Genomic DNA, 23043 nt, shown 5'->3' with positions numbered 1-23043 from the left:
AGAAGCAGCTAGTTTGAATAACTCCTGAGCAGGGAGGGGTACAGGGTCAGTGGGCAGCTTTGCCCCCTCAGTAGTTTCAAAGAAATGCTACCAGCAGCACAGACCAAAGCCACCTGGATTGTTTCCTGCAGTTTGGTAGCAGCTTGTCACTTGGGAGCGTCTCTGGTCTCTTATAGTCAAGACCGAAGCAGGAAAGCGGCGCTGGAGTCACACCCCAAGGCCTGAAATCCCTGACTTTCTATAGCTTTATTTTTCCGCCCATGACCTCCTCTGCTGTGCATAACTATCCCTTTCCAGGTCCTGTGTTTCGGTACAGCTTCTTTGAGCCAGGTTCCTCCCACCTGTGCAACTCTGCTCCTAGCTTCCCTCCCTAAACTGAAGCCCGCATCCCTTCATCATCTCTTCGGCTTGCTTTCTTGACAGTCATGGGTCCCATGACCACCTTCTCCGCCATTCCTGTAGCCCCAAGGCCAATCGCAAGACCCCAAATTAAATTAAAAAAAAAAAAGTAAATTAAAGCTAGCTTTTAAAGCCCATAAATAGGACAGGGGAAGAGGGAATAGTGGAACTCAGTGCCTCTTGAAGTTATTCCGATCTTCTATGATGAGTCTGTCTCCAAACCCTTCCCCACCACAGGGATGGCTGACTTTCTTGGGTCACAATGTATTTCAACTTGACTACAATGCCTGGCGTGCAGACACGGCCCCGTCACTTTGCCAGCAGAAGGAGCTGCTTGCTCCCAATTCCTCGGGACGCCTGTGAGCCGAGAGGGGGGAAAGTCTGGGAAGGGTCTGCTGCTGGCTACGGGTGTGTCACTGCAGGCTTTATTATTGCCCTGCGATAAAAATGCGAAGGAGAATAGCAGCAGCGTGGAGGCGGATCATCGCTTCACTTTGGCATCTTCCTTGATCTTCCAGATCATCAGCTCCATGCAGGCTCGGGCATCCTCACTGGAGTCGTGACCTTCCACTGTTAGCAGCCAGAAAAATAAGAAGCCATTCATTTACTTACGTCATGGGTTTATAGGCCCACCTAACCTGAACGGTGGGACTCTGGGTAGCATAGAGTAAAAAACAAGCAAAACCCCAAAATAAACACATAACTGTCAACGGTGCTAACATTGGAGGTTCTTGTTTTGACAACATATGGAGATGCAGCCTTTTTCTTTATTATGCTTTACTCTTAGAATTAGATGATACTGGGGGGAGGGGAGGAATGTGATGGGAGTTAGTTAGACATACAATATTGTAATAAGAGATGATAAGGCATGGCAGGAGGAAAAAAAACCGGGCGGAAAGCCAGCATTTCAAATTAATTGGAGAATGTGATTTATGACTGTTAGTTGTAGGAGGGAATTGTGCTTTAATCTATGTGCTGAAGGAAGGGGAAGTCAGATTTTGGCTTTGACTATGTACGTGCGGAAGCTATGCTGCTCAAATAAAAATTCTTTAAGGTAAACAATGCCTCAAAGTTCTTTGAAGAGTTTCATCTGTCGGAACCATGACAATAACATTAACAAGCATACCCAATATATAAAGCTGCACCAAATACGATAATAAAAGAAGCAAAAGGGAACTCTGTTCAACGGGACTCAAATACCTTGGGGGGGGGGGCAGGGGACAGATTTTAACAACTTTTCTAAAAGGAGAGGAGTTAAGCGCTCTGCCATATGGGAGGGAGGGGAAATTAGCTATTACACTAAGGGGCCCAATTGTATCCAAGTTAAGAAGACTAATATATTACGTAGATTTTTAAAAAATGTTGTTTTTCAAAAGACAGCAAATTTTATTGCAGTGGTCGTTGAGTGAATCACTGTTTAAGTGAACAACATGGTGGTTAAGAGAACACAGTGACCATTAAGCAAATTCATTATCCACAATGGGCATTTTTTTTGCTGGAAAGTGGAAACAAACACCGGTTTCCAGTAAAAAAAATATTTTAAGTTGCAGTCAGGTGATCGCGAGACACTGCAAATGACCATAAATAGCAATAGTAATAACAGGTAGACTTATATACCGCTTCACAGTGCTTTACAGCTGTCTCTAAGCGGTTTACAGAGTCAGCATATTGCCCCCCCCCAACAATCTGAGTCCTCATTTTTGCCCCAAAGTCTTACCGCTATCCTGGATGATGCGCTTGAGGTAATCCGCCATCAACGTACGCAATGCCCGCTTGTAAGGCAAACCCAGGCGGTGAGGGAAGACGACAGCTGTGTCTACCACCATAGAGTGGATAAGCTAGTAAGGGAAGGAAGGAGAATATTTATTTGATTCTTCTGTATATTCTTCCTTTCCTTTTGGACTTTTAATTAAAAGTGCTTCAATGCAAGGGTGTATGTTTCAAGGAAGTGCAACTCAAAAGATAGGCCAGAGAAGGCAATGGATTCGAAGGGGGATTTACCCATCAACTAGCTATGGCCACCATGTCAGGGGAAGGGTGTATGTAAAACGTGTGTGTGTTTCCACGCAACATTTACCTTTAGTGCAAACAAGTCGCTTTCTAAACTGTGGCCTATCAGGATAGTTTCTGTGCTGAACATACTCAAGAGAACCGCCTGGACATCCCGAAGAGTTATTGACGCGTTCTCCAGATCTGCCTCTGTCACACCTGAAAACCTGCCAAGGAAAGGTTGGTATCATCAGTTGTTGTTTTTTTTTTGTTTTAATTCTGCTGCTTTTCAGACATATGGTTACCACCCGTCACGGGTGCAATTGTAGGCTAACTCCTGCTCAGAGAACCTCCTCCCTTTTCTTGTCACAAAATCTCTTGAGCAAAATGGACCCTGGTTTCTTTTTGGCAGCACTCCGACGATGATGGCTAAAAACAGAAGGCATGCCTCCCCACCATTTTGTACTGGGAAATAGATAAAAACTGTAATATGGGCAGGAATGTAGATACAACACAAATTCAACCTTCCCCCTTCAAAGCCAGCGCTACCCACATGTGCCACATGGCCCTCTTGACATCTCCTCAATATTACACGTTTGTAAATATCGCCAGAAAAAGTGCTCCCGGCCCTGTCTTATTGGAAAGAACAAAGTTCAGAGCAATAACCCAGAAAGAAACACGAAAAGCAGGTTCCTCCATAGGAAAAACACTCAGCTCGTTTCTTGGGGCAATGTGATCTAGACAGATCAACAGTTTGGGAGTGCAAATCTTCTGAATTAATTTTTCTGATTCACAAACCAAGACAAGTAGAGAGCAAGGCAATGAATCTGAAATTCAAAAATAAAGATCACCAGCTGAAACTCTGAAAAGAAAGCGGCACGGAGGAAGTTAGACCAGCCTAGCTTCCTTCGTGCGGCTTTCTTTCTAGCATTTCAGCAGGCAACTCTAAAGGTCCAGATGCCTAGCAGATACCCTGGCCACTCAACTGCTGTCACCAAATGCGCAGACTTTTGTTTATGTTCCTCATGCATTTTCACAATTTGTGGGGCCCTCACCGAGTGTTGTAATCCACAACTTTGGAGTCTGGTTTGACAAAGGTATCGTAGATTACTTTCAGGTCTGAGTTGATCACAGTGACGCGCGTCAGCTCTAAACCCTGCTTCGTGTAACACTGCAGAAGACAAGATACAAGAGACACAAAGAAAGCACGTTTTAGGAAAGGTTCCCACCAGCTGTTAGACAACAATAGCCATTCATCAGACCTCAGCCAATTTTGCAATCAAACGGAAAGATGTGAAAAGGAATCAGGCGAAAAAAATGATTCGGAAATGTTTCCAGTAATTTAGGTGTGGGACTCGGTATGCCTTATTTTACCACATTTCTATTCTGCCTTCTTTCTGAGGAGTTCAGAAATTGTAACTGGTACCTTCCACTCTATCTTTTATCTCTGCAGTAACGTTCTCAGCTAGGGTTAAGTCCAGTCCTAGATCCCTCTGCTCTGATAGCCCGCCCTCACCAGATGTTCTCCAGACCTATGGACTCTGCAACTCCCAAAATTCCGACCAGCAGAGCTAGACTGATGGGAATGCTAAGGGATGCGGCTTCAACAAACCTAAAGAGCACCAGCTTGGGGAAGGGACGTAGCAGGTACATCTGTGCCTGAGCCCCTTCTCAAGGATGCTCAAACTAGAATTTTAAAAAAGTTCAATTCTGCAAACACACAAATTATGGAAGTGTGATGAAATTTTGGTTCAGGCTTCTAGATTCTTCCCTCTTCCAGAATGCACCAGTGTATTCCATCTCCCCTGAAATCTTTCCTTGAACTCGAGGCAGGCAACATTTTGTGGACTCTGAGCACGATCAGTCTTGCTAACTGTTTTCTTCTGGAACTGCCTTCCCACCATTTTTTTCAGTTGAGTTTTTATTTTCTACTTCTACAATGCAAACAAAAAAACACGTGGGCCATTGTGGCCACCATCCTGGCTTCTTTAACCACATCCTGGTTTATGTCCTTGCTGATGGCCTCCTCTTGAATCTCAACAGCCTTGTTTTACTTAGAAAACCCTTTCTATGTTACCCCAAACTCTTCACTAAGCATGCATAGTGGTATCAAAGTTGTTTCCATTCAAATATACTGGTGTCAGGGTTCCGACTAATGAAACACTTCGAAGAACTTCCAGGCATTTTATCCTAAAAAGTCTTTTTATTCATGTGACAAAATGTCGGCACGGCATGGATGCTAAGATCTGAAATCTCCACCCCGAGCAGTTATTTTTGCTAGCATTTCCCCTCCCTTATTTTGCTGTCATGATTTATGTTCTCCAATTAGTTTGAAGGTGGGCTTTTCTCTCCTCCCTCTTTCTCATCTGAATTAACTCTAAAAGTACCAGACAGTTCTGCATATTTTGTCATAGCAAGAATATTCAATATTAGCAGCGTTGACAACTGGACTGTTGGGGCACAACATTTAAATACACATTCCTGATGAAATATGAAATCCTTAACATTATTCTATACGCATAGCCAACCTACCATTTCACAGTCCAAGGCGTAGATGCCAGGATGCGCACCTGCACGTGGCAACTTTTCAAATGTCTTCACAAAACCTTCCAGACTTTCCTTCCGGCCATCATGGACATGTTGCTTAAGGTGAGAGTGGGGGAAGAATTAAAGAAGTGTTAAAAAGCTATCCCTGGAGAAAGGATCGGGAGGTCTCCAATCTTGCCCACTTTTAGTTAGCAGACTGGTGGTCTTGCAAAATGCCAACCTGAGTAAACACAATATGGGAAGTAAAGGTTCCTTTTTTTTATGGTGGATGGAGAGAAGACTGAAAACTGACTTGCTCCATAACACAGAATCAAAAGATCAATAACAATTAGAAGAATGAAAGAGAACACTTTGTTACAGAATTTAAAAAAAACTGACAGAAGTTCTCAAGAACATCCGAGAGAACAACACAGAAAATAACAAGTGTATCTGGACGGTAATCTTTTCAAAGAGCAAAACTTGTGATGTCTCGGGGGAGAACAGGATGTACTTCACATATAATGTAGAACCTTGACAGTAGGCCCAATATTCCATCATCTTTAAGGTGGAAAAGGCTATCTTGACAATGGGGATGTATCAAGACAGCACCCAGGAGTGTCAGTTCTGAGCACAAAACATTCTACACGTTCCTAGAGAGGTGTGAACTAAAATCTCTGGAGAGCAAAAAGATCTGATCCCCTTTAGTTTCCTCACAGCTCTATTTCTATATTCCTCTAAATCAGGGCTTTTCAACCAGTGGTACGGGTAGCACCTGTGGTACATTGGAACCTGGCAGGTGGTACGTGAGCACCCTAGAAAAATGGTAGTAGGGGAAGGGAATGAACTGAACCGGTGGCAGCACCGCACAAGCCTGAGCGAGAGATGGCTGGAGCTGCAGGGCTATCAGGGCTCAGTGGAAGCGCCAGGATCAGCACCAGGCTCCAGCTGGAGCTCGGCGCTGATCCTGGCGCTTCTGCTGAGCCCAGAAGAAGCACCGATCAGCTGGAATGTTGCAGCCTCTCCAGGGTCTTGTGATTTACATTCAGATGCTTGGCAACTGATTCATATTTATGACGGTCACAGTGTCCCAGGGTCATGTGAAGTGACCAAAACCTGATGCAACTACCCAGCAGATGGGGGGAAGAAAAACCAAACACCCCCCACCCCACCCCCGCTGCCAATCCTCAACAGAAATGCTCACAACAATGAAAACCTCGGACAGGAGGAAGAGCACGGCAGATGTCTTGCTCGGCTGTGCCTTGGGGGGCACTTTTTTCAATGCCATTGTAACTTCGAACAGTCACTAAGCGAACTATTGTAAGTTGAGGACTACCTGTACTTTATCACTTTTTTCCTGGTCACCAAGTTTTTGACACCTTGCTAGGCAACTGGTGGTACCCGGATACTGCCATATCCTAAAAGTGGTACAGTGGGTGAAAAGGTTGAAAAGCCCTGCTCTAAATGCACTGAGCCACAGTCTCTCTCACAGATGGTGGAGAAGCCCATTTCCTCAAGGAATGCAGTAGCCTCGGGCCTGTTACTTCCTTCTCCTACCATCAGTTTCCCTTATTCTCTGTCAAGGAAAGCCCTGTTGATGTCTTCATACTGTGACCAGGGTTACTATGTAATTACGATATACCCTGAATTATAGCTTTGGGATAGGGTGGTGGTAGTGGTGGGTCAAACACGTGCTAACAGCATGATCCAGCTGAAAAAAAGTACACACAGTCCTAGGCTGGGTCAACCAAAGCCTAATATTAAGATCAAGATAATTTTTTGTTTAGATCATACTTAGAACACCAGGTTGATATTTTTAGGAAGGGCTTTGTTAAACTGGAATATGTTCAGTGGAGAACTTAGATCAGTGTTTCTCAACCTTGACAATTTTAAGGCATGTGGACTTCAACTCCCAGAATTCCACAGCCAGCAATGCTGGCTGTGGAATTCTGGGAGTTGAAGTCCACATGCCTTAAAATTGTCAAGGTTGAGAAACACTGACTTAGATGATACCAGCCCTGGAAGAAAAAAAAACTTCTGAGGAGCTATATTGGGTATGCGTTGTCTAGAAAGGCGGGGGGGGGGGGGGAAATACACAAAGATGTGATAGCTGTCTTCAAGCATCTCAAAGGCTGTTGTGTAGAAGATGGGGTAACACTGATCCAGGAAAAAAAGACAAGAAACCACGGATTTAAAATAACTAGAAAGTTGATTTGGGTTGGCCATCAAGCAAATTTCCCAAAGGCCAAAAGCTGTTCCACCATAGAACAGACTGCCTCAGGAGCAGCTTTCACTGGAGGTGTCTGAACAGAAGCTGAATGGAGTATCTGTTGGAGATACTACAATAGTGGACTCTTGCGCTGAGCACAAGGTTGGATTAGATGACCTCAAAGATCCCTTCCAGACCTTACATTCTGTGATTCTTTGATCTCCGTCCTTCTATTTGGGGAAAGTGTTAACTTGATTGAGACTGCAGCATTGTCCTCAGTAGCCAGGGCCCCGTTCTAAGCTTCCATCTCAAGCTCTTACAGAAAATTCATGGGTGATCAGTCTGCTGAAGATTAACAAGTCACAATGACTAATTGGATGAAATTAACACTTGTGGTAGAAGAAGAGGAAATATTTTTGATATAATGGCCCATGTGCTTCATGGCATAGAGCAGTGTTTCTCAACCGTGACAATTTTAAGGCATGTGGACTTCAACTCCCAGAATTCCATAGCCAGCATTGCTGGCTGTGGAATTCTGGGAGTTGAAGTCCACATGCCTTAAAATTGTCAAGGTTGAGAAACACTGGCATAGAGCCTCGTTTTCTGAGAGACTGCATATTTCCATTTGTTTCTGCCAATCCAGTATGTTTGAACAGCTCCTCTCTATTAAATGCTGCCATCTTGTGGGACTGAGGGAGTGGGTCTTCTCTGTCTCTGCCTATGGAGCAGCATTCCCTGTGAGATGCAAATGGCACTCCCTCTCCTGGGGTTCTGGAAAGCCCTTAAAACCTGCATTTGTTCATGGGCCTGGATTTAATGTCCGCATTGATGTATTTGTGGGGTCCCGTTGCATCCATTAACATTCTGATAGTCTTAGTTTGGGCTGCTTCTTTGGGTGTGTGTTTTTACTGTTTGCTGGATTTTCTAGGCCAGGGGTGTCAAACTCGCAACGTCACGTGACGTGTTGTGACTTTTTTTGCCATTGCCGGCAATGGGACGGGCACAGTTTCGCTATGATGCATCCGGCCCGCGGGCTGGCAGTTTGACATTCCTGTTCTAGGCCATCCAAAGTCTGATGCAGGGGTACCTAACCTTGGCAACTTTAAGACTTGTGGACTTCAACTCCCATGCTGGCTGAGGAATTCTGGGAGTTGAATCCACAAAATCTTCAAAATTGCCAAGGCCGAACATCCTTGCTCTAATGCATTAGGCCGCTATCACAAATTTAATAATAAATTAAATATTTTGTCCTATTACTACAGAGAATGGCTGATAGAAGGAGCCATGTTTTTTTTTCAAGCCAAAATAAGATTGAAAAGCATCTCCAAAGCGTCTTCTATGAAACAGAGATCAAAGTGGCAAAGCGGTGGCTATACTCAGAGAGAAGGTGGTCCACTTTACCTTGTACTTCATGGTTTGACCTAACATGGTTACATACTTTTGCAATTTGGCATCCGAGTGAACCCACGGCTCCTGAACAACAGTTGTAATGTGTTTCCCAGCCACCTGGCACTGCAAAAAGAGAGAGAGAGAAATGCTAAGTGGGAAATCTTCACTGGGCACAAAACCATCAATCAAAGATTAAGCAAAAACTACTCTGGTTGAGATAATCTTGATTTTAATACCAACACAATTCCTTTCTATCAAACTACTTGGGGAGGGTTATGTTTAAAATTATTACTTATAATGAAGATGCAGGCTAGGAAAATGATGCTAAAGGAAAAAGGAAGCAAATAGTAGTATGAACAATTACATAATGAACACAGAAAGTTAAAATAGCTTACTTCTGAAAGATTTGCAAGCCATATCATTTAAATAATCTCTAAAAGGATTACGGACTAGTTCTTGGAGGAGTGGGGTTTGATGACAATTGGTCCTAGCTAAGGTGATTGTAATGAAATGGATCCCATTTTGTCTCCATCACAAACATGATTGTGTTTATTGTCTTTCAATTGTGTCCTTGTGCTTCTTACTTAGGGCAACAATAACCTTGCATGTTATAAAATGCTCTGAATGAATATTTACTCATTTAGGATTTTTTTTTCTAAATGTTTACAAATCTTTGCTATTGAATGTTACTGGAGCTTCATGAAAGCCCTCTTGATATACAGTATAAACAAAGTCTGAGGGAACAAATAATGCCAAAGTGCGATGTCTGTGGAGATTCTCATCATCCAGGTCATAGTTGTCTCAAAGGTGCTTTTTCAAAAAGTAACTGGACTATTTTTTGAGAAAGAAAAACAAGACCTTTTGCTTCTCACCCAAGAAGCTTCATCAGTTGTGACTGGACTGTGTGTGGGGGGGATCCTATCCTTCCATCCTATCCTTCCATTTCCCTCACCATCCAGTCACAACTGATGAAGCTTCTTGGATGAGAAGAGAAACGGCTTCTTTCTCAAAAAATAGTCGGGCTGCCTTTTGAAAAAGCACCTTTGAGCCAAAATGTGATGCTTCTCTCATTTTTTTCATTGTCCTCCAACATCCAAAATGCAATCTGACTATGTGACATTACTATTAGAGATTGCAGAAATACATGGCCATGAGCAGAGAACTAAAACCTAGTGGTCTGAGCTCTCAGAGCAGCTTGCAAAATGCCATCTGTGCATAACCTCACAGGTTTCTTGTGAGAATAAAAATCAATGTCGTGCATTTTGAATTCCACTGGAGAAAGAAATATGCTTTTTGAAAAGCATGTAAACGATTACCTCTTTGCTTCCGCAATCTCCCCCAGTGATGGATGCATTCTTCTTTACGGACACAATTTCCAGAAGATGTTACCATGTATTCTGTGCCACAACGACAACAAATCCTGCAAGAACCTTCCAGAAGAAAAAGAAGTGTGTGAAAATATAGATTTTTGGATCTCAGTCCATTCTTATATATCTATCTAAAATACTATTTTATTTAAAAAAAATTCTTCTATTTTCTCCCAATGAGATATAATAATAATCATAATAATAATAATCATAATTATCATAATCATAATAATAATCATAATAATAATCATAATAATGATGATGATGATGATGATGATGATGTTGTTGTTGGAAGGGAGCTTGGAGGTCATCTAGTCCAACCCCCTGCTCAGGCAGGAAACCCTATACCATTTCAGACAAATGGCTGTCCAGTCTCTTCTTAAAAACTTCCAGTGTTGGAGCATTCACCGCTTCTGGAGGCAGGCTGTTCCACTGGTTAATTGTTCTAACTGTCAGGAAGTTTCTCCTTAGTTCTAGGTTGCTTCTCTCTTTGGTTAGTTTCCATCCGTTGCTTCTTGTCCTGCCTTCAGGCGCTTTGGAGAATAGCTTGACTCCCTCTTCTTTGCGGCAGCTCCTGAGATATTGGAACACTGCTATCCTGTCCCCCCTCGTCCTTCTCTTCATTAAACTAGACATACTCAATTCCAGCAACCGTTCCTTATATGTTTTAGCCTCCGGTCCCCTAATCATCTTTGTTGCTCTTCTCTGTACTCTTTCTAGAGTCTCAACATCTTTTCTACACCATGGTGATCAAAACTGGATGCAGTATTCCAAGTGTGGCCTTACCAAGGCATTCTAAAGTGGTACTAACACTTCACATGATCTTGATTCTGATATACTGATATACGGATCGTGCTGTTTGGGGGTTCATCAGAACAGGAGCCCCTCAACCTCAACTGCAAGGATGACTGTACTGATTGTATGAAGTGGCATCCGAAGAGCCAATGGCTCTTTCCTCTCATCTATGAACTCCTTCTAACCAATATTCAAAGAGGAAAACATTGCATTGGTTGCTTTTTTTCCCAACCAATCAAAAAATGCAAGAGTCCCATCAGGCAAGCTGTTAAGAGATTCAACCACTTGCCACCTTGTGGTACGAGGAACGATTGCGTCGAGGACTGAGAAATAATGAAAGAAATCAAGTACAGGTGGTCCTCGACTTGCAGCCACAACTGGAACTGAATTTCCAGTTTGCTAAGCAAATCTGTTGTTAAGTGAGTCGCGCCTTTTTTTTAGCCACCTTGTTTTGCCAGGGTTGTTAAGCCAGTTACTACAGTAAAGTGAATCATTTGGTTGTTAAGCTATCCAGCTTCCCCCGTTGACTTCTCTTGTTGGAAGCCGGCTGGGAAAGTTGCAAATGACAGTCACGTGATCCCAGGACCCTGCCGCCAGGCGCCTGAATTTTGTTCACGTGACTGTGGGGATCCTGAGACAGTTGTAAGTGTGGTGACTGGTCATTTTTTTAGTGCTGTTGTAACTTTGAATGGTCACTAAATGAATGGTTGTATGTCAAGGACTACCTGGCATTCAGGCAGACAAAACATACTTTCTGTGTCAACATCCTCATTCATTCTGGAGAAAAGTTTTGTTTCTTGTGGCAGAAAGAGTTTGCAGTAATTCAGCTGAGGAAGACCTAGTTGGTATTACCCTGACATACGGGGTCTACCGAAAAGACTGAAATCTATGGGGGGAAAAGACAGTTCCTTTCTGTCCCTGAAGGATGTACAAATAGAAGCCCCTATAAGACTTGGCCAGGGGGTAGGCAACCTTGGCTCTTTTATGACTCGTGGACTTCAACTCCCAGAATTCCTGAGCCAGCATGGCTCAGCTTGGAAACCTCTCCCTGTCCCCTCAGCATGGCTGGCTGAGGAATTCTGGGAGTTGAAGTCCACCAGTCTTAAAGTTGCCATGGTTGGAGATCCCTGCTTTAGAGAATAAATTGATGCTCTCTTCCCTGTGACAGCCCAAGTATTGGAAGACAAATATCTTCTCTTTGTTAGGCTAACTATATCTAGATCCCTTAGTTCAGGGGTAGGCAATCTTGGCTCTTTTATGACTCGTGGACTTCAACTCCCAGAATTCCTGAGCCAGCATGGCTCAGCTTGGAAACCTCTCCCTTTCCCCTCAGCATGGCTGGCTCAGGAATTCTGGGAGTTGAAGTCCACGAGTCATAAAAGAGCCAAGGTTGCCTACCCCTGGTCTTGGCTAAGGCCTCTTCTAGGGCAATTGTAACTGCCGCAACAGCATGAAAGAATATGAAAGAAGGGGAAGATTACTAAATACCCAGAGATTAAACACATTGCTGTATTTCATCAATTCCCCCCTCACTTTCAGACCCCATCATTGTTTGTTCTGACTGTGGTTACTGTACTGTACCTGCCAGCTTATCATGCCAAAACCAACATTATCCCCTTCCCTAAAGTAGGCACCTGTGCTATACAGCTATGACTATTATACATGCTCCCCAATGACTGGGAAATTCTTTCTGAGAGAGCTGAAACCCTATTCCCCCCCCTCCCCAAATTACAGTTCAGCTTTTCACAAGGTTAGACAACCACATTTTCCCCTGATCTGAAGGCACAAACACGGGGAACTGCTTTAGACGTAGGGACAGAATCCGTTTACCTGGCCTAGTGCTCTTATGACTGACATTAACTTTTTGCTGTCTCTGACAGAAGTCTTCTCTCTGTGTTGGCTACTTCAGATTTTTAAAGTGGAATAGCTGCAACCTAGCCTGGGCCCTGGGCCCTCCATTAGATGGATTTGCTTCCAAGATCCTAGCACCAGCCTTGAAGGCCTTCTGAGGCAATCACTCTACTGGATTCCGATGTGGCATTTTATGATTGTTAAATAGACAGACAGACTTACAGACCACAACCTCTGAAATGTGTCCTCAGACAAAGGGCACCCTAGATCACCAATATCTTCTTCACTACAGGTAGTCCTTGTCTTACGATTTATGTGCAAAAATAAAATAATACCTACAGTAGGTAGCTTCAGAATATGCTTAAAAGCTCATTAACATCTCATCCACAAGCAGTCAGTGTAGATGTCTGCCTTGAAGGGAATATACTGGCTGAGGGTTCCTTTCCTGACCTCTCTTCTTCTTCCCATCAAACAGAACATCTGAATGGTTCTTAAGAGTCAGAAACTCTCCGGTCCAGCAGAACTCACCATCAGTCAATTTCTTCTCTTCCATAGCAAAGACAACAGCCCGGCCAGGTCTCTCGGGACACGGTAACGGGTAGCCGTGCTCCTTCAAGTCATCCTCTGTCAGCACGTATTCTTTGAGCCTTCGGTACAAGGTAGCCCCTGAGAACGACAAAGGTTAAGAAATGTTTATCTAGCCATTTTCTCTAGCTATTTTCAGACCAATATCATCCACATACCCGGAAACATTCTGGACAGCTTACGCAGCAATAAAATGGTAATTGCAGTTGAAGCAGCATAAACCCAAAGCAAAGGCAGATCTAAGCATCAGGCGGGTGGGGTAAAGTAGGAGAAAATGCTGAGAAGAAATGCTAGGCAGTTCTTTCTACAAAGACCATCATCAGAACAATCCATCTGGACTAGTCCAGGGGTAGGCAACCTTGGCTCTTTTATGCTGGCTCAGGAATTCTGGGAGTTGAAGTCCACAAGTCATAAAAGAGCCAAAGTTGCCTACCTCTGGACTAGGACAAGGCCTATGCGTGTTCAGCATTTTGTTTCTTATGGTGGTCATTTCCTCTGGGGTGATGGAGACATATCCCTCTTGTAACTTTGTTCTCCAGATGCATGGATTCTGAGATGGGCTCTCCTCAAGACAGAAATAACCCTAATCCTGATAGGCCTGTCCTTCGTGAATTTAAAGCTACAGGTTATCCTCCCCTAACAACCGGTTGCTTAGCAACTGTTGGATGGACAGATTTCCCCAGTGCTACTTATGACTTATTTTCAAAGTTCGGAGGGTTACCCCCCTGCCCCGCCCCCTGAATCTTGGGTGCTCTCCTTTATGGCTGTTTGTAATATCCAATGGTCACACGATCATAATTTTCAGCAGTTTTAATGTTATTTATTTATTTAGCGTATGGCATTGAGCACTTGGATAACTACTAAAATTATGTAGAATTTTTATCATTATACACTATGGTATGCCTATGATAAAAATATGTGGTCACTGTTTACTTTTGATTTCTGGCAAAAAAAATTGCCCTTCGGGGAAAATGGCTTCACTTAATGACCGTGATGTTTGCTTAACTGTGACATTTGCTAAACGACTATTGCAAAAAAAGACTTGTAAAATCAGGGTTGATCAAGCGTGACCAATTTAATGACCACAACTTACGCGCCTAATTCTGGGCTTAATTACGGTCGTATGTTGGGGACTACCTCTATATAAGACTACGGCCATTACTTTGTCCTTTTGCTTCAACAACTACTATAAAGAATCCAAGATTAACTATGGACTATAGAAAGTACTTTCTTTGTCTCATCTAAATTGCATCTAAATTTCCTTCCATTCAATTTCACTGCAGGACCCTTTAAGACAGGGGGAAAAACAGATCCTCATACCCACATTCTTCATGACAGGCTAGATTTTAAATGCCTTAAACATTTTCTCCTGCACTTGCCTTCTCTGTATTCTAACCTTTTCTTGTAAGGAAGGTATTCAAGGCTTTGGGTTGTTCAATCTGTTTCCTAATGATCCTTAGCAGAGAATTTTCCCTTGTTCATAATTGCTGCACAGTTAACATCACTGAGTTATCTACTACAACCTGTTTTTTTTTTCTCATTTAGTTAGGGACAGCTCAGTACCCATCAATATATGTGTGACGTTAGGGTTCTGTACAGAACCGTATTATGTTTTACACAATCCATTCTGTAAGTGAAGAATCATGAAGTACTTTGGCTGATACCAACTTGGGCCAAGGGCAATTTCTCATTAACACTAATAAGCAGCTGCCTACTTGAAATAAACCTTCTCCTCTTCTCTCTCAACAAGACAGAATGCATTTGCAAAGACGTCCCCTTCACAATTAGGGCCAGTTTAATGAAGAGAAGGACGAGGGGGGACATGATAGCAGTGTTCCAATATCTCAGGGGCTGCCCCAAAGAAGAGGGAGTCAAGCTATTCTCCAAGGCGCCTGAAGGCAGGACAAGAAGCAACGGATGGAAACTAACCAAAGAGAGAAGCAACCTAGAACTGAAGAGAAATTTCCTGATACTTACAAAAATTAACCAGTGGAACAACCTGCCTCCAGAAGCGGTGAATGCTCCAACACTGGAAGTTTTTAAGAAGAGACTGGACAGCCATTTGTCCGAAATGGTATAGGGTTTCCTGCCTGAGCAAGGGGGTTGGACTAGATGACCTTCAAGGTCGCTTCCAACTTTATTATTATTATTATTATTATTATTATTATTATTATTATTATTATTATTATTATTATTATTTATTATTATTATTATTATTATTATTATTATTATTATTATTATTATTATCGAACGTTTATGTGATTGATTAAAAAAAAACCATCTTGTTTTGCTTCAAAGCTAGTGTTTTATCCACATTCAAAACTGACACGGGTTAGATCGCTTACAATTTCTGCAATGAATCGTGGAAGTAGTCAACCGGGCAACAGGCTTACTTCGGGATAATTGCACTTTTATCACGAAATGCCCTTCCCTACAGGGTAAATCTGGTCAAACCGAAGAGGGACATTTAGAAGAATCACAGGTACCATGTATCAACGAACCTCTTTAAAAAGTGACCTGAGCCCATTCTTCTCTACAGCTTTTCTGTGCTCTTTACAGTTTTAAAATAGCTCTGAATTGGCTTTCAACACTGATCCTATCAGTTCTCTGGTGTGAAAAAAACAATCAGGCCACTTCTAAAATCAATCTGAAGGTCTTTAAAACAGACAGAAAGGAATAAAATTACATCCCCGCCACAGTCATTGTGTGCATGACAAAAAGGGGAGACCTACCTGTCAGGTCTTCTAGCCGTAAGCTTGTAGAACGATTAAGTGTGTAGCTGGTCCTGGCTGCCAGTTTCCCTCCTAGCATAGCTTCATGAGAAACCAATTTTCTATTGCTGGCCTCTGGAAGAAAAAGACAAGATGTCAAACTAGAATATTAGCAAACATCCTGGGTCAACCACAAATAAAATTTCGGAGTCAATGGAAGTTCTACACAGGTCTCCACACGCTGACTGCTTTAAAAGGTCAAGACCAATATACTATGAATTAAGCTCAGAAAGTGATCATGGAAACCAGAATTATTTTGGGATTAACATCATACACCCCCTTTGCCAATGTACTAAATCAGGGGTCCCCAACCTTGGCAACTTTAAGACCTGTGGACTTCAACTCCCAGAATTCCCCAGCCAGCATGGCTGGCTGGGGAATTCTGGGAGTTGAAGTCCACAGGTCTTAAAGTTGCCAAGGTTGGAGGCCCCTGTACTAAATAACATTTGTAATAGCAGCAGTTTGTGGGCAAGAATGGGACTGATGTATGGCACAAGACTGCAGTGCAACTAGCTAATTGTGCTTGCACAGATGTTATTCGGCTGGCAAAGAGATGTATAATGAAAATTTTGCCCACAGAATTATGCTCTGTTGGCTTGGCAGGCAGTCTTTTACCCAGTCTACTGTGCAAATCTGAAGTGTGTTTTGTTAAAGATACTCCAAATGTTTAGAAATGGAGGCTTAGGAGTATAAGGAAAGAATAAAAGGAAGTGCAAAATAGCACAGAAGCTTCAGTCCGAAAGTAAGAAGTAAAGTATAAGTACATACTTTGAACCTCCTGAGAAGGGCTGGGCAAAAGAGTCCTCAGCTTCTTCAAAGTGTTTACTGCCACATTCAGATAGATGTTGCGACTGGTGCTGCGCTCATACACCACCTTCTCCTCAGCAAGAGCCTGTGAACAGCATGCCCACCATCAGCATTTTGGAATTTCAATATACAAAATGAAATTGCTAAGGCAGGAAGTAGGAGACTAGAGAGAACTATTGTGTTAACATATATTAGGTGGCTTCCAATGCCACCAGGAGAAGGGTCAAATAGTCATCAACAAGGATAAGCAGGAAGAAAAAGGCAAGTTTCTACAATTAGTCCTTGACTTACAGCCATTCATTTAGCAACTGTTCAAAGTTATAATGGCACCGAAGAGTCACTTATGCCCATTTTTCACATTTAAGATCATTGCAGCATCCATGATCAAAATTCAGACACTTGGCAACTGGCTCATACCTATGACAGTTGCAGTGTCCTGGTGTCATATGATCACCTTTTGCAACCTTCTGACAAACAAAGTCAATGGGGAAGCCAGATTCTCATAACAATTGTGTTACTAACAACTGACATGATTTACTTAACAACTGGGCAAGAAATGTCATACAATGGGGCAAAACTCCCTTAACAACTGTCTTGCTTAGCAATGCAAATTTTGGGTTCAATAGTGGTAACTTGAGGACTACCTGTGGTTGTTAACACAGGGAACAGTACTTTCAAAAATAAGGTAAGATATATAGACCTGTGATTCTCTTTATTATTCAAACAGGAAGCTCAACATTGGGCTGGCTGTCTTAACTTTGAACTTGCAAATGTATTTGCTCAGTGAACTTCCAATTTTTTTTTAAAGTGATTCAATCCCTCTATCATTTGGGCCTACAGTTAAAGAAGCGCAAACTATAAGAGTTCAAAGATGCCCAAGCATTCCTCCTATCATTGCCATTACAAATACACAAACCTTGTCAAATGCTCCCTGCTGTGAGGGGCAGAACTTCGAGCACTCATCAATGAAGAGGTTGAGGTACCTCTGACGGATGTTGGTGGGAACTTTGGCGCCATATTCTGTGGGAATAACTGGCCTTTGCAAGGTGGTGCTCTAGGGAACATGGAAAGGGGAAAGAAAATAAGCTATTTTGATAGCACAGTTACTACAATGCTTTTCCTGCCTCTGATTGGTTCTTCTACTAAGCCATATATGAGCTATGAGCTACCTATGGTCTAATAGCCAACTTTCTGCAGTATCCAGCAGCCCACAAGATCATACCGCTGAGATTCAGTGGTGAGTCAAACTATTTTTTTTTCCAAACAACACTCAAAACAATCTGAATAAAAATTAAGAGTCCTTGGTGCTCTCTGAGCTTGACTGTTTTCTTGCAGATGTTTCATTACATCTACTAGCACTGCTGATGTTACCTAGTTTAGGTAATGAAACGTCTGCAAGAAAACAACCAAACTCAGAGAGCACCAAGGAACCCTCATTTCAACTCTGAGCTACAATTATTCTCCTTTGCTGGTATTTCCCAAATTATCCAAAATTCTGCCTAGGAATGACTCAAATACCATTTATATACAAAGCTGGACTATAAATCCTAGAGAAAAAAAAAACAAAAGGAAGCACAATCTTGCACAAGTGCTTAACCTCAACACTCTTTGACTTCCAAACGTTAGAGGCTAAAATTGCATGCAGGGGAATGTTTCATGTGTTCAACTTGAAAAGTTAACTATGAAGCATATACTGGCAATTCATCACCTGCAGAGTAGGAGTATGTGCTATCCTTTTTGTGACACTTGCGGTCGTTGTTTTAGATGCCATCCCAGTCAGTGTTCGAGCTTTCAATCCTGAAGCATCAACACCGTTGGAAGAGGCCACACTTGCGGGTGGAATGATCTTCTTAAGATTTCCAGGAACTGAAAGGGTATGCACAAAAAAAGACAACATTCAGAAGTAGGGCAAAACTCTGAAAATCTTAGAATTATGTAAATCATGGAAAGGATGAGGATTGAACTACCCACTTCAAGTAGACCATTTAGGGCAGAGGTATCAAACCGTGGCAACTTTAAGGCTTGTGGACTTCAATTCCCAGAATTGAATTGAATTCTGGGAGTTGCAGTCAACAAGTCTTATAGTTGCCAAGGCTGGACACACTTGATTTAGGGAGACTTGAGAAGAAGAGTGGAGCAAATGTCGAAAACCCTCTCCTGAATCTCCTAGAAGTCTTTGCTCATCTTTGCTACTAAATTTGGTAACTGAAGTTCTAAGTCATCTGGAAGGGGCCACCTTAATGCCGTCTGAACTAGTCATACCTTGTTCAGATACAGCTGCCACTCAATACAAGGATACAATCAAGCTTACCATCTAGTGCAGATTTGTTCTGCTCTAGCTCTCCAGGTATCCCAGGTAGGTTATTACTTTACTTCCTGTTTTACGTGTTTCTGTTATCATTTCACTCTGTTTAGTGAAATCTATGAATCCTGGAATAGGTCTCAGCATTGATAAGGTGTGAACATGTAAAAACATAAATAAATAAAAAGTTCCTGGCTTGCATATTTGCTACTTATTGCTGGATTACAGAGACTGAAGGAAAGAGAGATGAAACAAAAAAGGATACACCAGACTAAAGGCATTAATGGAATGATAAAAGGCGTAATTATCAAGCCATGGGTTAATACGAGGGCAATTCGGAAATAAACCTCCATTTGGTTATCAATGACAGACACTCACAGATACAGAACTTTTATTATACGCATTAGAAAACTACAACATTATGGACTTCCGGTTTTGCGCCATAGCGGCACGGCCGAGGGATTGCAGAGCTCCAAACCCTACCGCTGGTTTCACCCTGCCAGGGGACCCTAAATGGGTCCAAAGTCACTCCGGAGAGGTGATGAAGGAGGGGTTCCCCGTGGATCATGGAAAGACAGCGGTGGATCCATTTGATCCGGGGGAAGCCCTCCAACCCGACAGGAGAAAGGCTAGCTGCACACCAGCGACTAGCCCAAGCTACCAGCAGCCGAAGTCCAAAAGTACTAACTAGAACAACCGTGAACAGCGTTCTTGGAACTGGGTGAGAATACCGATCTTCTCTCTTCTATTTTGTAACTGATTTCCTGGAAAAGATCCCCCAAAAGCAAAAATTCCTCTGAAGGTGAGAAGGGAGGGGACCACACCCCCACCCTTCCATAGACCGAAGCGGCAATTTAATTTTTATGGGGGACAGAAATATATTGAAATGAACTTAATAATACTACAGTCTGGATGAATCTGAAAATTATGACTTTAAGACTTTACAACTGAAAGACTATTGATGAAATTACAAGAAAATAACTCTTTGCTTTAAAAATTGGAAAATTAATAGCTACTGACATCTAGTGGAGGATTAGAGCATAGAACAACAGCTGCATTGATTCAGAAATTGGCAAGACGCCCAGAAATAAAGAACAACTTGTTCCTTTGGCTTCTCGCCAAATAGAGAACAACTGGGAACAGAGGAAAGAAAACACACTGGTCTACGTGCATCATGGCAAAATCATGCCCACCCCATTGCAGGCAATGGAAAAAAAGTCATGATGCGTCGCGACATGTCATGTGACGTTGCGAGTTTGACACCCCTGTACTACAGAGTGAGAACTATATTTGTTTTAAAAAGAGCTGACCTTCTGGGATTATAAATACTTACTGAGTTGTGGTCTCTCAGCTCAAGAGTTGTTTGCAGAGAAAGAAAAACCTTGACTTTTGGCTAATCTTCTTGGGGGGAAATTTACTGGAAAGCTCCTAGGTGGTTCAACATTCTGGACTGTAAATTTGACTGGCTGATAATTGTAAGACCCCTGAATAGAAGAACTATGATAAAATACTGCTTTTAGCAGTGCTTTAGTAATTGGAAACACATTGAATTATAAAAACCATATATACAGACAAGAACTATATAAGATTTGGTTGTTTGGACTTTAGATTGGCTGGTTTGACAAGGCTAATTACAGAGACTATGGTACCGATGAAAGACTATCTGGAGGGAGGAGATAAAATGGATGTTACATACCTATCTAAAAGTGGTAGGAAACCACACCTAATATCTCTTTCTGAAGGCTCTTGCCTGGAACATCAGAGATCTGCAGGAGCAATACTTCAAGACAAGGCAAATATTTTCCAAGAGGAAATGTATGCAATGGTGCGACAGATTCAAATGACAATGGTTTCAAATCATGATAAGATTAAAAACAACTTTGACAACATAAATGAGCACATCTTCAACTTAAACCTACAATTAAAAAAACTCTCAGAAAACAACGACAAAGAATGAACAAACCAACCAGATAACAAAATACAAACTAGAGGACAGTGACCCAAAGAGGAAAGCTACAAATGAAGAGAACCACAGTCTAATACAAACAAAAGAAAACTTGCAAGATTTTGCCACAACAATGGAAATGGAAAAGATATCTTACTTTCCAGGACTTCAAAATAAACCTGAAGATAGGAAAGAAGATGTAATAAAATGGATTATAGAGTAGCCAGAAGAATTACTAGAGTTTGGGAGACAAAAAAAAACACATCCTACCTAATTTGTCTTTTTTATTCTATTCCCAACATTCACAAAAATACAGGAAGAATCCCCTGGCAAGCTGAACACACTTACTTGGAAAGCTACTTCGCAAATGAAGAAGGCTAGAGTTAGATTCAAGAGATTTGATGTGACTTACCAGATAGAGTACTATATGATTAAACACTTATTTGAATATGGTTAAAAGAATAGATAAATTATGGATATAACGGGGCCCTACAGTAAAAGGGATAAGCTATATAAGTAGTATAGTAGCCTTTATAATATATGAAATATAAAAATATTGGAATGGTATATGTCAGTGGTGGCGAACCTATGGCACGGGTGCCAGAGGTGGCACTCAGAGCCCTCTCGGTGGGCACACGCACCATCGCCCCAGTCCTAGGCCTTCAGCTGGGTTTTATAAAATCTTTTCGCTTTAGGCCTCCGCCGCCATGTACAAAAAAAAAAAAAGGTTCAATCAATCAGTCAATTTCAACTTCTCGTGGGGAAAAAAACATCTTGCAAAGTTGGAATTGATTGATTGAACTTTTTAGCCCCACCCAATCTGCTGTTACCACCACAGCCACGCCCACCCAATGGGCCACACCCACCCGGCACCCGATGATGCATAAGTGGGTTTTGGGTTGCAGTTTGGGCACTCGGTCTCTAAAAGGTTCGCCATCACTGGTATATGTGAATGAAAAGTTTGGATATTTAAAGTTAATTAACACTGAGAAAATTATGACTGATAAGAATGGTTTGAATACAGAGAGGAAATTAAGCTTAAATAAGAATCTTGAAAACAGGATATATAGTGACTTAATAAGATGACTTTTATAAATACAATTGAAACATCAGCGGACCAGAAAAGATATAATATGCTGATGTTACACAAGAAAAATGTTTTTATATCCAACCTTGTATGTATTGAAAGTATTAAGAAATATATTTGCTTAATGTTGATAAAAGGAGAATACTATTGGAAGAAGAGAAGATCAAAGAAATATATCATTAATTAATAGACTGATTATGGAATTATAGAAATTATTATTGTTTTTTAAATATATGAACCCAGACAACAAGCTGTTTACTAAGCACTAAAGATTGTTATTGTAAAAAAAATCAATAAAATATATTAAAAGAAAAAAGAAAAGTACATTACATTACTTTTCGACATAATCGCCATTCAAATTGAGGCACTTGTCATAATGTCTTTCAAGGTTTGAAATTCCTTAGGAATTGTCGCTCAGCGCCAAATCTGGGCTATAGGGGAGGATGATCAAAACTGCTTCAAAAGTTCTTGGATGTGTCTAGTGGTGTGCGGGCAAGCATTATCGTGAACCAACACCACAGCGGAAGTGGTGCCATAGAAAATCCCGCCAAATGTGAAGATGCCAAAGGAGCACTGCTAGTGAAGTTCATGGAGCGTGGTTCGCCCATCAATTCAGACGTCTACTGTGAAACATTACGAAAACTCAGACAAGCCATCCATAACAAGCGTCGGGCCAAGCTGACTTCCGGTGTGGTGTTGGTTCACGATAATGCTCACCCGCACACATATCCTATAGCCCAGATTTGGCACCGAGCAACTACTACTTTCAAACCTTGTAAGACGTTATGACCAGTGCCTCAATTTGAATGGCGATTATGCCAAAAAGTAATGTAGTGTTGTAGTTTTCTAACGTGTATAATAAAAGTTCTGTATCTGCGAGTGCCTGTCACTGATAACCAAACGGGAGGTTTATTTCCGAACTGCCCTCGTATCTTTGCCAAACTGATACAAAGAACCTGGTTTTCCTGCAAGGGTCTTGCTACCTGGGGAACTTTATGAGTAGAGACTGTATACTGGCTCCAAA

At 41.9% G+C, this 23043-nt stretch overlaps 1 protein-coding gene across 1 annotated transcript in view; it reads right to left on the bottom strand.

Moving 5' to 3' along the window:
• Positions 1 to 514: 514 nt before the first annotated feature.
• Positions 515 to 23043, bottom strand: part of REXO1 (RNA exonuclease 1 homolog) — a 44342-nt gene continuing 21813 nt past the window's right edge. The window contains exons 5-17 of the mRNA XM_029282971.1: positions 22778 to 22782; positions 18394 to 18551; positions 17602 to 17739; positions 16647 to 16770; positions 15840 to 15953; positions 13051 to 13188; positions 9826 to 9939; positions 8559 to 8632; positions 4921 to 5031; positions 3444 to 3559; positions 2477 to 2615; positions 2117 to 2237; positions 515 to 969 (exon numbers count right to left, since the gene is read on the bottom strand). Of these exons, the coding sequence (XP_029138804.1) occupies positions 881 to 969; positions 2117 to 2237; positions 2477 to 2615; positions 3444 to 3559; positions 4921 to 5031; positions 8559 to 8632; positions 9826 to 9939; positions 13051 to 13188; positions 15840 to 15953; positions 16647 to 16770; positions 17602 to 17739; positions 18394 to 18551; positions 22778 to 22782 (1441 nt within the window). The 3' untranslated portion in view covers positions 515 to 880. The remainder of the gene's footprint in view (positions 970 to 2116; positions 2238 to 2476; positions 2616 to 3443; positions 3560 to 4920; positions 5032 to 8558; positions 8633 to 9825; positions 9940 to 13050; positions 13189 to 15839; positions 15954 to 16646; positions 16771 to 17601; positions 17740 to 18393; positions 18552 to 22777; positions 22783 to 23043) is intronic.

Source organism: Protobothrops mucrosquamatus, unplaced genomic scaffold (assembly GCF_001527695.2).
Source record: "Protobothrops mucrosquamatus isolate PMUCROS unplaced genomic scaffold, P.Mucros_1.0 scaffold6, whole genome shotgun sequence".
NCBI lineage: Eukaryota > Metazoa > Chordata > Lepidosauria > Squamata > Viperidae > Protobothrops > Protobothrops mucrosquamatus.
This window is presented reverse-complemented; position numbering and strand designations above follow the sequence as displayed.